This window comes from Cyrtonyx montezumae, unplaced genomic scaffold (assembly GCF_038088225.1).
Source record: "Cyrtonyx montezumae isolate F1298 unplaced genomic scaffold, pur_monq_1.0 scaffold_30, whole genome shotgun sequence".
Classification (NCBI taxonomy): domain Eukaryota; kingdom Metazoa; phylum Chordata; class Aves; order Galliformes; family Odontophoridae; genus Cyrtonyx; species Cyrtonyx montezumae.
Window position 1 is genome coordinate 10,438,312 of NW_027072035.1, and position 13,706 is coordinate 10,452,017.

At 39.1% G+C, this 13,706-nt stretch overlaps 1 protein-coding gene and 1 long non-coding RNA gene across 3 annotated transcripts in view; one reads left to right on the top strand and one right to left on the bottom strand.

The window, feature by feature from the left end:
• The window catches only part of LOC136053533 (uncharacterized), a 229,227-nt gene that overhangs the window by 63,757 nt on the left and 151,764 nt on the right, over positions 1-13,706 (top strand). The window lies entirely within an intron of this gene.
• Positions 1-13,706, bottom strand: part of SHB (SH2 domain containing adaptor protein B) — a 70,041-nt gene that overhangs the window by 15,708 nt on the left and 40,627 nt on the right. Inside the window, exons 3-6 of one of the 2 annotated variants that reach the window (XM_065744267.1) lie at positions 12,741-12,956; positions 5,633-5,801; positions 1,168-1,287; positions 504-612 (exon numbers count right to left, since the gene is read on the bottom strand). In XM_065744267.1, coding sequence (XP_065600339.1) covers positions 609-612; positions 1,168-1,287; positions 5,633-5,801; positions 12,741-12,956 — 509 coding nt within the window. In that variant the 3' untranslated portion in view covers positions 504-608. Of the gene's footprint in view, positions 1-503; positions 613-1,167; positions 1,288-5,632; positions 5,802-12,740; positions 12,957-13,706 lie in introns of those variants that run through there. The other variant, XM_065744268.1, reaches the window with a different exon arrangement.

Here is a 13,706-nt window from a genome sequence, read left to right on the forward strand (position 1 = left end):
ATGAACTGAACTATATCTCTCAAACAGGTCTTTCCTAGCTCAAGGCAGACCTCTACTGTACAGAGGTCACAACTATAACAAAGGAGTTGAGGTTTTAATGAATCCTACAAAACATGAGAACAGAATCTAAAAACTAGGTTAACACATGCACTTCTACTATGTCTAAAATAAAGACAGAAAACCGATTTGATATCTACTGCTTAGACCATCCAGGTAAAGTGGGGCTAGAACAGATACTGCCCTTTATTTCTAATTAACCTAAGGACATACAAAACTCTGTACTGTATCTGAAAGCTTTACCATCAAGTACTACCATTACTGCAGCAGTAAAACGTGCTTGAAGAACAGCTCTTTAAGTAAACCATTTATAAGTTATGCTGTCAGGAGTAATGCTGGTTTAAAAACAAAACCAACCAAAAAAATCCTCAAAAAAACACCAAGAAGGAAACAAGGTCTGCTTTTCCTACCTAGGAAAATCAGTTCCATGTCAGAGCCTATCTTGGATCAAGAAAAGCAAGTAGACAATTTTCTTTGTCTCTGTACAGCTAATAAGAAGGGTCAGGTGCCTTCCTGTTCTCCTGCATGGAAAACCTGGGAATGTGAGAACTTCATCTGCTGGATATGCAAATGAGCATATGTTGAAGCAATGATCTGTAATGTACTCTGCCCAGCCAAGGGAAGTGATGCAAAAACCAGTACTGGAATTGGAACAATATTTATTTCCTAATTCTGTAGATCTTCCCCTTGATCTGGCTCATTACTTCCAATAACCGAACCAATACCGTTGAGCTCTGCAACAAAATGCCTTCCTTCCATGCATAAATCAAGTGCCTTTTACAAAAGGAGTAAGCTTGCTCCTCTTCAAATATTTATTCAACCTGAAGCAGAAGAAGCAAAGCATTTCAAATCAGAACCAGAAAAAAAATCCAAGTTTATTTAGTTTAATGGGCACCAAAGGAAGACTAAAAACCTCCTACCATACCCAAATTACAAGGTCTTAATTCAGCAACTGCCACTGTACATCATGTAGGCTGACAGTCTCAAACTCTCCAGGTGCCATCTGGAGCTGAATTAGTGCAGTAACAGACTGAATAATTTTCCCTTCTTGCACCACAGAAGTTAAGGATTTTAAATAATAATTACTATGTTTTAATTGTAAGTACTTACTTCAGTGAAAGAGAATAGTCGTGCTTGCTTGTTTGACTGTTTCTTACAAGGTAGCTACACTCTTTACATAAACGTAAAAGGTTTTCTGCATCGGTCCGACTGATTGCTCCATGATACCATCTAGAAAAAATCAGAGAGATTAATAAAGTCTCCCAACTTATAGTACTTTACTACTTTATTTCTTTAAGGTACAAAGAGCAGTTAGCATCATATGGATATCTTTAAGACCTAATACAATGCAGATAAAAAAAATACAATGCTTGCTTTATCTAAAATTAACACTGCCACCTGTGAAGGCTTGCAGTTTGGCAGTTTGTTTCAGCTGAAGAAAAAAAGTCAGATCAGGACAGCATGTGATAGAATTGGTGAACTTAACCCCAGTTTTGAGCAATAGTGGAGTAGGTGTAGTCTTCTACATAGGAAAAGAAAGTGAATGGGGAGAAATGAAGTGGATCCTTTACTAAACTGACCACTGCAAACAATCTCCTCAGTACCTGCTGCTCTGTATCAGCAAGTAAAAATTTGCAACCCAGTAGTAAGTGCTTTGATCCTTCCCAAAATATTCTTCAGTGAGATAATGAGCCTGGCCCTCCATAGGGTTGACTGCATCTCTGAGGCAGATCTCCCCCTTCCTGCAAGTACTGGATGCACTCTGAAGCACTACAGTACAACACCTCCCCACCTGCCTGAGCAGGATAATGCATGCATCTGGAATGTTCTTTCCTTGTCATTACCAGGAACAAAGACTGGCCCTGTGCAAAAGTTTCCTTTCTCTTTGTTCTGTATTTATTTCCCTGTTTATCTTACTCTGACAGATGCTCCAACTGAAATATAAATAAACAAATGGGTTCTTCTGTCAGAAACCACACTTTTAGCTATGCTGAGCCAATGTCAGCTCCACCATCAAATCTTATGAATGAATGCTAAATGAAAATTGGTGTTCAAAAGAAAAAAATAATCATGTGTATGGCTACAAACAAACACAGTCTGCAAAGAAAGCTAGAAGTAAGGTTATACTGCAGCGTATACAAGACAGACTAGAAAGGGGTACCCTAGGAGCTCCATCATATCTCTGTTTCAGTGCTGTTTGTGATGCTTCTGTTTTCAGGCACTTCACCTGTTATTTACTGCTGAAGAAAACTTTTCAAGGAGCAGTTTTAAGACTAAATTGTCTTCTGAATGTAAGGAAGAATAGTAATACTGTCAATCAGAAAATGCATTTGAGAGAGCATAAAAAACATTTCAATTATTTAAGAATTGTACTTCTTTCTTTTCTCCTAAAGGACCAAATACAGCCAAAATAAAATGATACCTAGCCCAAATCATGGAGGTACCTGATATTCAGAGGGAAGTATCTGACGCATTCTTTGGGCTGCCTGTTTCCCACTTGGCAGAGAGGTTCATAGAGAACAATCACAGAGTTGATTTCAGGGAAAAAAAAAAACAATAACAAAAACAACCTGATGCTCATAACAGTCAGAAAAAAATACAGCAAAATTTCAAGTCAGCTGCTGATGGGAGAACATCTGATTCAGAAATGATGTCTGGAAGCTGTTCTGGCTACAGCTGAGAGTCAACAGCAGTGCTGAGAAGTGTAATTGCTTGTGAATCATATGCCCGTGTAAATGGGACATTTGGCTTGCTCCTGTTACAGCTAGCTAAAGATAAGCATAGTGCTATAATAAGTTTAAAGTTCCTGCCTAAACTGCAGTTTCAACTATATTGTGGCTGTTTGCCCTGGGCGTGTCTATTTTTTAAGATGTCAACATATGGATATTTGTACAGAAAGTTCAAAGATTCAGCTGTGAATTATGTGAGTACAAAACTGTAAAATAACTTGTAAAACACACCAATGCAAAAGCACAGGACAGCCTGAAGACATATATATCTTCTGAGGTATCCTGGAAAACAGCAGCATACAGTACAAACTTGGAAGCAGAATTCAAACACAATCACACACTTTCTAAGGCAAACAGAAAGCATCCTGACTGTAGTTTATAGATGGTCTTACTGATTTGCTTTATTTCATAAATGACCACCTTACAGACACTATATGACCACAGTTCCACTGCAGAGACAACAGATGCATCAGTCATGCAGTAGGTGTGATCAGTTATTACAGCTCACAAAATGCACGATCCAATTCCGTTTCTGAATTGGTTAGGGCAAAACAGGAAGTCAGACTGTGTGCACAGAAGGGAGGGATTCACTTTCAATAGAATGCATGGAACGCACACTTTCCTCTTTCACTGTTACAATGAGGAAGCTGAACAAATTCATTCAACTCCTCTGCATCTGTAAGTAGCTATTTACGGTTATGGACTCCTTAGTCACAAGAAACTGAAAGTCATTTCTTTATATAATATTACATCTTGGACTTTCTGCCTGTTTAGGAAACTCCCAAATTACATTAAAAGTTCTCTTAATTTGCATGCTTTAATGCCTCCAGATCTTGTGCTTTTCTCTACAAAAAGAAAACAATTCTTAAAGAAAGGATGGAACAGTGCTTTTAAGAAGTCTCACAACAGTAAAAATTGAGCACTTTGAATTATTACGAATAATCTAAAGTCCAATAGATCCAATCTCTTCCATTTTTGGACCAATTATTGTCAACTGGCCATTCATTTCAGTTTTGCTCCTGCAGAACAAAGAATCAAAAACAATCTGGTATGATTAACACTTAAATGATTAAAGGAAATAAAACTAACTCTGCAGATTACAGCTGCTATATAATATAAATTGCAGCTCTATTGTGTATATCTGTGACAATAATCTACTTAGGAGCATAAAGTTAAATGACAGATGTTCAACTTTCCACAATATTTTGAGCATTTTTTTTTTCACTGTGGACTGGAACAATTCAAGTATGAGGACCAAGTTTTACAGCCAAATCTGTAGCCATTAGTACTTTTTCTGTACCATAAGTAAGTGATCTCCCAATAGCAACTGCTATTCCATCTGTTCCAGGTAAGTCTACCCTCTTATCAACAAGCAGGTGCCTCAAAGGCTGAGGCTGACTAGGTGGAAAATGATACCACATGGACTGTAATATTCGCTGTTTCAATCTTCAGGCCCCAAATACTGATGTAAGTAACATATGTAAAAATAGTACATCAAAGAAAAAGGAACTGTTGGAATCACCATCTCTCAGATTCAACTGACAGAGATTATCTCCATTTGAAGAACTGGAAGTATAAAAAGGACTCAGACTTGCATCTTACAAAGATCACTACCATTCAGGAACGAAGTATTCCGACACAGAGCATATTCACACTCATGCTAAGCTATGGCCTCCCTTTCATTTGAAAATAAATTCTGTGTCTAGAATGGGACTCCCTTAAGGGATTATAAACATAAATCTCTGACTTCACTCTCTGAACCTGTGGGAAAACTTATTCATAGGTTCATAAGGTTGGAAAGGACCTACAAGATCATCTAGTCCAACCATCCTCCTAACACTATCCCTACCCAACTACTAAATCAAATCCCTTAGCACCTCATCTAAACGCTTCTTGAACAGCACTAGGGATGGTGCCTCAACCACCTCCCTAGGCAGGCCATTCCAGTGCCTGACCACTCTTTCAGAGAAAAAATGTTTCCTCAGGTCTTCCCCGATGCAACTTGTGGCCATTCCCTCTCGTCCTGTCATTATTTATCAGGGAGAAGAGGCCCAACCCCTCCTCACCACAACTCCCCTTCAGGAAGTGGTAGAATTTGGAGCAATTTATTGCTCACAAATTTCAGTGTAATCTGTATAAATTGCTCCACAGGAAGATTTTTTATTTCTTCATGAATCAGGAGTTTCCGTCCCCTCTCATGGGGCTATACTTTTGGGTCACTCCTCCACACCTGTCAGTCTGTCTGAACAGTCTGAGGAACAGTAATGATGCAGGACAGAGGCCATCTTAGCAAATAATAGATTAAACCCACAGAATTCCCCCCGAACCTGAATTTCGAGCTGACAATACTGCTTCTAAATACCGCCCTCAGATCTGACACAACAGAGCAGAAACAGGCTCTTTTATTTAAGCTTTGTTACTTGTCTCATCAAAATTCTCCCTACAGCAGTATTATGGACAAATGCAAGGCATTTCCTGAGATACTAGAAACATGATATGCAGCAATATAAACTCAGAATTTACAAAGCTTCAAAGCACAATTTGTATGTACATGAAATATACCTGCTTTTCTTAATGCAATAAAATAAGTATGGTTTTAAGTAGAATAACTGCATATAACTTACAAAAGGAAATTGACTGTTCCTGAAATGAGAAGTTCCTATTTAACTTTATATTATTTCCCACAGAAATAAATTTACACTTTGCAGAATTGAAACGAGCAGTTTTCTGAATGCACTAACAGAGGGGATGCAGAAGAAGCAGAGCTGGACACTGAGTCTAGGACATCTGCTGCTCCTGTAAGCAGGAAAGCAAAGAGCTAAAGTGAAATTACTGGTGTTACTTACATCTGCTTTTCCAGTGGAACAGTTGGATCTATTCTTTCTCCTAGAATCCCACAAAATTCTGGACTGCCATGTTTGATTGGTTTAAAGCCTCTTCCAGGTGCTCTTAATTGCCTGCGCTGGTCACTTGAGGAAGGAGATGCTTGTCGTTTCTCACTTCCATTAAATTGGGCTGCAAGATATACAAAAGTTACTTCTCCAGTCAAGTTTAACAAGGAACAGCATGGCTATAGCATTTGGAGAAGTTAAACAATTCAAAAGGAGAATGAGCATGCATCCATTAGAACAGTTTCTCTACAAAGTAATATTCATCATCCAGAAATGTTTCTAACACCACAAAATACAGTCCTAAAAGTCTTGCCTTTCCAGTAACAAAATGCACACACTTCTAAACCCTGATAAAATTACCAGTGCTTATGTTAACACTTGGTGTTGTCTTTCCCAGTAGATTATATTGGAGTACTCCTTGCAGTAATTAGCACAGGCTTTCACTCAACTGCTACAGAATAGGCAAGACAAAACATCACAAACTCAGCTTGGCCAAGGTTATATGGAATCATCCACACAGTGATCCTGGTGCACTTTCAGACAGGTGACACCCATCTACAATCAATTAAAAATGTTTTCTTTTACAACATTGCCACAAGGTTTTAGTATTGAAAGACTAGAGTACGAAGTGATGAAAAGGAAAAATTGCATTTCTTACATTTCTCTCACAAACTGTATTATACAAAGAAAAGCAATATGGTTATTTAATGAAGCACAGGTTCCTATAAAAAACACACTTAAGAGATTCAACGTATCTTTAACTTCAAAGGACTGAGGGATCAAATACTGACAGAAGCAGTGAAAGGAGCTATCTACACTTTGTAGACACTGTCTTCTGAGGTTTGCCTCTTCATTGTAAAGTAACCAGACTTAGATGGATTATTGTTTCCAAAAATCACGTAGTGGGGAACAGGTTGAACAAACCTCACTGTATCAGCAGAGAAATATGACAGTGCACGTACAGCAGCCAGCTTTTTTATGAATTTCAACAGCAGCATTCGAGAAAATGAAAATGTTGAGAAGACAATTACAGAGATTCACTACCGCAGCGTGTTGCAGATCATGTGCATTCAGATCTCAGCTTGTAACACACAGTTAGGCATACGTCTGGTAATAATTACTGCCTTAAAGCAATTGGGCAACAGGAAAAAGCTGTAATTTTCAATAATACAATGCACACAGAATGCAAATGTGTTGGACATGAAAAACCTTTTGGAACATTTTGCTTTGGTTAATTTTATATGCTTCCCACATGTCTTAGAATACTACTAAATTGCCCCTCTTTGAGAAATTAGGCACTAAATATTATCAAAATTGGACAGATGTACTAATTCATATTCTGAGCTATACATGGCAAAATATGGTTACATTTTGAAATGTACATTCAAATGTAACAAAAAATACTGCATGTGTGTACTTGCAAGTGACACACTAACAGCACTGTTGTTTCAGCTTCAAGAAACACCCAGACACTGTAATTCGGGAACTCTGTAAAAGTAGGCGATCTTAATGTTATCAACTACTGATTGACCAGCATCTTCCCAACACCAGAAGTTAGTTCATACAACAAAATAAAACTTTAGCTCTTAAAAGTAGCAGCAAAATCTTTACAAAGTTATGGTGGTTAAAAACGGGATTTGTTTGGCAAAAATAGGACAGAAAAAGTTATATTTCAAATGTTTTTAATGTTTTTGTCTGAAAAGCTCAGACATGTCTCTGGACTCCTGCCCTATTTCTTTTTTTCTGAACTAAACTGGCAGGAAGAAGCTGTCTAAAGAAATATCCAGGCAGACAAAACGGGCAAGTGTGATAACTCAATCAGGCAACAACCCATGTGATGCTCTTATCAGGATGAATTTTTAGGGCACTATAAATCCACTCACCAGCAAAGCTGCAGTATATCTGTGAAGAAGTTAAACTCCACGCAGCTAGGAGTGAAAAGTTTCTTATTACCATAATATTTGTGTTTATGTGGTCATCAGTTATGAAACTGAATGCATCCCCTACCTTTCTTCACTGTCCATGTGGGCTCCCTTCTTCTCTCTGTAGCTGGTAGCTCATCCCTCCAGGGCTGGTGTGCCTGGGTTGCCTTGCTTTATGTTTACCAGGATCCTTGGCACTAGCAATTGCATCCAGCACATGCGGCTAAGATTGGAATCTGAAGATCCTCCCTCAAGGGCTCTGTGATCAGTGCTACGTGGTGAAAACTACTACTGGAAGGCCTGCTGCATATCGGAGGGTTACTTATTTTAGTAAGTGATCCTGAGATGGGCTCTACAGACCTTGAGTGCACTTCCTTTTCCCAGAGGTCTGTTCTCCCCATGTGTCCCCATGGAATGGCCTGTTTTCTCTCACATCCAAGCAGGAATCAGTGTGAGTTTGAAGTTCTCAAACCAACTCTCTGGTTTTGCTATCTCCTTTTTCAGGCAGACTTACATACCAGAAAGCTACTTTGTTCCTGTTAATTTGCCAGGCTCAGCTCTTCTGGGCAAACTAGTTTGCCTAGCTCAACAGGAGGTCCAACAAGACCTGCCCCACATCTCATAAACACCTTTAAAAACACATTTCAGCTCAAGCCATTATTTCTTTCCTACTTTCTTCTCTGTACTGCCTCCAATGAAACAAAACCAAACCTGTTTGTGAAAGAACTCAAGCTGCAGACAGCCAAAATGCTGCACTCCATTCCATACAGCCACTTATTTCAGTACTGCAAGTAACAGCTGCAGCCCTGAGGAAGGCTGAACACTGCTGTCTCCTCAGGCCTCAGCCACACCAGGCCCAGCTGGTGCTGAAGAGCATCACTGCAGGCCTGCTCCTGCTGCTCAGCCATCACAGCCTGTGCACACCTTCAGTTTGGCACATCTCAGACTCCAGGCTGGAGACAGACAGTTTCTCTCCATGCTTCAGCAATAAATCTTGAAGTCATGCCAGACATAGAAACGTCTTCCTAAAAAGGCTTGCACGAGTAGTTGACTTCGTGGTAATTCTAGTGTTTCTTGCCATTTTGGCTTCTTTCCTAGATCCACCTCCTAACAAATTTAAAATGTTTGCTGCATAAAGCTCATTGTGCGCGATCTTCACATCACAAACGCATGCTGTTCCCTGCAGATGAAATTCTCATCACCGCAAGGTTTTAGCAGGAGGTTCCTGCAGGTTCACAACTTCCACAGCTCCAGGTAGTTGTGGGTCTGTGAAGTGGGACTTGCTCCTTGCAAGAATTTCTAATACCACTTAGGTCAACGTTGTGCTATTCAGAGAAATCCACCTGAGCTCAGAATTAAGCAAAACCCATCCAGTCTGTTTAGCCAGCTATATTACAGAATCATGGTATGTAGAAAGTCAGAAAAGCAAATCACACACCTCATCATAGGGTCAGTACTTCTCCAGTGCAACCATTTCATTGTTTCAATCTTAGGTGTTGAATCTCTTCTTATTTTAAATATTTATAAATCCAAGGAATTAGAGTTAAGTAGAGAAAGAACTGGTTATACAGCAGCCTGCAGACAGTCCTAAAACAATGCTTTGTAACAAATAGCCAGGTACCTAAGACATAGTGATGTATAATGAATGACACACCCCATTGCAGAAATCTTATTCATCTAAAAGCATATTTCCCTACCACTGTAAAACAGAACTCTGCATGTTGATGTGAGCCCATAAGGAATCCAACCATATCATAACAGTTCTTAATTAAATTTCTTCTTAATCTGTTAATTTTGTGAAGCAATGTTTTAATTTAGTATGCTCTCATCAAAGTTTACTACCTAATGCCTTAGAAGAATGTTTACTCACAGGCAAATCAGAAAACTTAGTAATATTGGATAGATTGTGCCTTGTTAATTTACATTCACGTATATACAAATTAAGAAGTACATGATGAAGAAAGAATTGACAATGCTAAGTTATATTTTAAAATCAACACTCAAAAGAGACTATTTCAGAATTCACTCTAATATTAAGGATCAAAAAAGGTGGTCATGAAAATGATTAGAGGACTCAATGACTTCACAAACATGAAGTACTGAAAAATAAGAAATGCAATAGAAATGAATACTTTTATTTTCTAGATTTAATTAAAACTCAGCACTTTCTTATGATATGCACCACACACAAAGAGTAAGGCCTGAGATTTCCACACACACACATGACACTGGGTACAATAACTTTTGAAGCCAGCAATCTCCCTTCTGCGCCCACTGTATTACTAATTGAGAAATCTATGAAGTGTGATCTCGCTGCAGACAGATGTGCCCTGGCCCCACAGAGTTGAACAGTAAATGTTTAGGTTCTATCTCAGTGTCACCAAACAATGAAGTTTCTGTCTTAGCTATTGTATATACATTGAAAGAAAAATGACTTCTGGGTACACACAATTACTATCCTAGTGCTGGAAGATCACTGAGTGACATTATTCTTGCTAATTGGAAAATTATCAAAAATACTACATGACCAAAAGCTCAGCTCACAAAGCAAAAACTATACTACACTATGTTGCAAAAAGAAGCTGTAGAGTTAGACAGATGCAAAGAATTCTACATTTAAGGATTTGTGTCACATACACAAGCATTGGTTTCTCTCCAACAACAACAACAACAAAATCAAAGTCCAAGAGCTTTATTCAAATAAAATATTCTTTGCTCAAAAGTACCTCTAGTCCCAAGTGGTAAGAATGACTGATTATGCCTCCAGCCAAACAAATACTAGACAAAATGGCAAAAACTTGGACATCTCTCAGATAACTCATCCAGCCAGAAGTAACTGTTCAGTTTATTTGCAGGAACTCTTCAACAGCAATCTGTTGTCACTGCAGACCAGAAAAAGGGCCCTCTCCTTAGAATATGGTCAACCTGACCAACCTATCCCGACACACCACAGATCAAGAATTGTAGCCAGGATCTCACAGCCAGACAAGTCTCCAAGCACAATTCTTGCAAACATTTTAACTGGCCTAACAAAGGGGATGAGTCAGCTTGGACAAGCCTGAACTGAAGCCTGCTGCCAACACAGCAGGACTCAGGACCAGAACTGTGCATTCTACTCAAAGTCACATAAACAGGTTAAGATTCTGAGTTAGAGTTCATGCTGTGTAAAGAGAGAGAGAGACTGTACTGCATAGCATGCAGCAGAACTGGATGGTGGATTACATCCAGGTTCTGAACAAGTATTAGCATATACTTAATGTAAGTGACTGACTTTGGAATCCACATAAGGTTATTTACATCTGATGTGCCAAAGCGAAACACGCTGCTAGAAAGCAGAAATCAGCTTTCTCTGGCCTCCTTTTTTTTTCTATAGAACTCCAGCAATAGGCTAATTTTTAAGCAGCTGCTTCAGGTTCATCTAGGTCACTTGCTTCTATCTCCTCTTGTCAGGATAGACTGTTCAGGTATCAGCTTGGTTTGGAAAAAATCTAACACCAACTGCAAAATAAAGACATACAAATAAACTAAGGATAGGGGTAGCATCACTCTCACAACGCACCTCCACAGTTTGATTATACTGTGCTACAAAAGAAATGCATTTGTATCCTTCATCTCCACCTACCTAACAGGCAATCAGGTTAGAAACTCCCAGCAAGGGCAGTATCACAACAGGCCGTATACAACAGTAGCCCAGTAGAGCTGTGGAGACAAGTCATTCCCCATTTATGGAGCATGGTAATATTATGGTACGCAGAATTGCAGAATCATGGAATAATTCAAGTATAAAGAGAACTTGGGAGGTGCTTATAGGCTCATAGGTCCATAAGGTTGGAAAGGACCTACAAGATCATCTAGTCCAACCATCAACCATCTTAGCCCAACTTGGTCAAGGCAGGCTCTAGTATGTGATCAGATCAGGTAATTCACAACGTTATTCAGCCATCCGTTCATACTGGATAAAAAATATCTGAAGATGAAGATTGCAAAATCTCCTTAGGCAGTCAGCTCCAATGCTTGGCAGTCCTTAAAGGGGAAAAAATTTCTTCTGCGTATCAAGTCAGACTCTTGCCTTATTTAACTTTTAAGTTGCCTTTTAAGTTTGTTCTGGTTGGATTTTACAAGCTTGCTGTCAGACCATTTCTTCAGCCTGTTCTATTCCCCCAGAACCTCCCTCATTTGATGTAATTCCAAACTTGATAATGTGCATTCCCTCCCCTTGACAAGATTACTGACAAAGACATTGAACAGGAATGATTCCAGAATTGGTCCCCTGTGAAATCACATTTATGCAGAGTCCAAAAAGAGTATAAATCACTAAGCACTACCCTTTGGTAGCCAATAGCCTGGAAGTATCAGATGTTCTGGAACTCATCTTGTTACCTACCTACTTAGGATACAGCATTTCAAACTAGGTAACAAGAATGCCATAGTACAATGTGTTGAAGGCTAAATTCAAGGCAGATGACATCTACTGCTCCCCCTCCTTACTGCAAGCATAGAGATTCTACCAGTGAAAAAGCTTCTGGCCTTCAGAATCACATCAGTGAATGAAGCTGCTTCAGCTATTTCCACAAAGGAACAGAAGAGAAGAAGGAGGACATAACCAACAAGAAGCACAGACATCTGCAGGGAGAGCAAGTCATTTTCTGCAAGACCTGTGACTAAGAAGTTCTGCAATTCAGATCCATAGAAATGCTTGCTATTAGATTGAAAATAACAGCTATCAAAAAACACCTGTGAGGAGAAGCATGTCATTGCTTATTTTACATAGCTTTTTGTCCCAGCCCTTTAAGAACTGGCCCACAATGTAAGGACCTTGCAAAGCTACTCTCTCATCATAGATTAACTCAACAGTAAACACTGTCTGCATGACATTCATTGCAATATGGGTAAGATTGAGTGATGGGAGAAACAAGATGTTTATTAACATTAACTAAGTGTTCACACAGTTGACAATAGGTGAAGCACCAAAAAAAAAAGCAACGTTGCACATTTCTGAAGATTTCAGACTACGCATATTTGTTTTTCAGAGATTTCTCCCCTCCCTCTGACCCCAAAAGAACAAAAATATTCTAACCCTCCCAAAAGGAAGAACAAATGCTGTAAGAGAGAATTTTCTGGTCAGAATCTAAGAATCCTACCTGCCAGAGCTGGGATAGTGACTTTATTCCACTCCCACGGCTGATCATATTCATCTGCAGGCCTGTCATCATCCTGTGGCAATTTGCTTTCTCGTAAACGTTGACTCACCACGCTTTCAGAATCAGATTCCACACCACTGCCTTCTGGTTCATAGGGTGTGTCATAGAGCTGCATGTTTTTCTGATGGGTCTTCATGCCTTCCTGCTTCTGAAACTCTGTTGTCAAGAAATACAATTGCATCAGTGTCACTACCCACAATACCTTATTATCACTGTTAATTTTAGAGCATTCAACTTCCATGTACTTCTTAATTTCTACTTAATTATACAGATTGCAAGCTGCTACAAGACTTCTAAATTCCACTGCTACATTTGGTTAACTGTCTGGAAGCAAAAGCTTGCTCTAGCTAATGACCATAGCATGGACAGTGTTATGCTTCTATACCAACACACCCCAATATAGATAGAGCCAGATTACAGAAAACATACCATACCTGTCAGTCTGTGAAAGGTACATTTACAAGCAATTGAACGTAAATCCTCAAGAACACTAAAACTTGTATATGTGGTAAAGTCTTCAAGACGAGATAATTCAGATACAAAGACCAACCAAAATGAATTTCAAAGTATAGTTAAATATGCTGATAAAAATGTCTAGGGAATGCAAAGTATCAGAAAATATGAACTGGGACTACAGTAAGAATATGAAATGGAGATTAAGAATATGAAATGGAAGCAGTGATAATTAGATCTTAGTTTACATTGTATTTAGGAATAAAATCACAGAAACATGGGGGCTGGAAGGGACCTCTGGAGATCACCGAGTCCAACCCTCTGCTCAGGCTCCCTAGGTCACACAGCAAAGCATCCAGCAGAGTTTTTAATATCTCCAGAGAAGGAGAATCCACAGCCTCTCTGGGCAACTTTTTTCCAGTGCTCTGACACCTTCCCAGTAAAGAAGTTTTT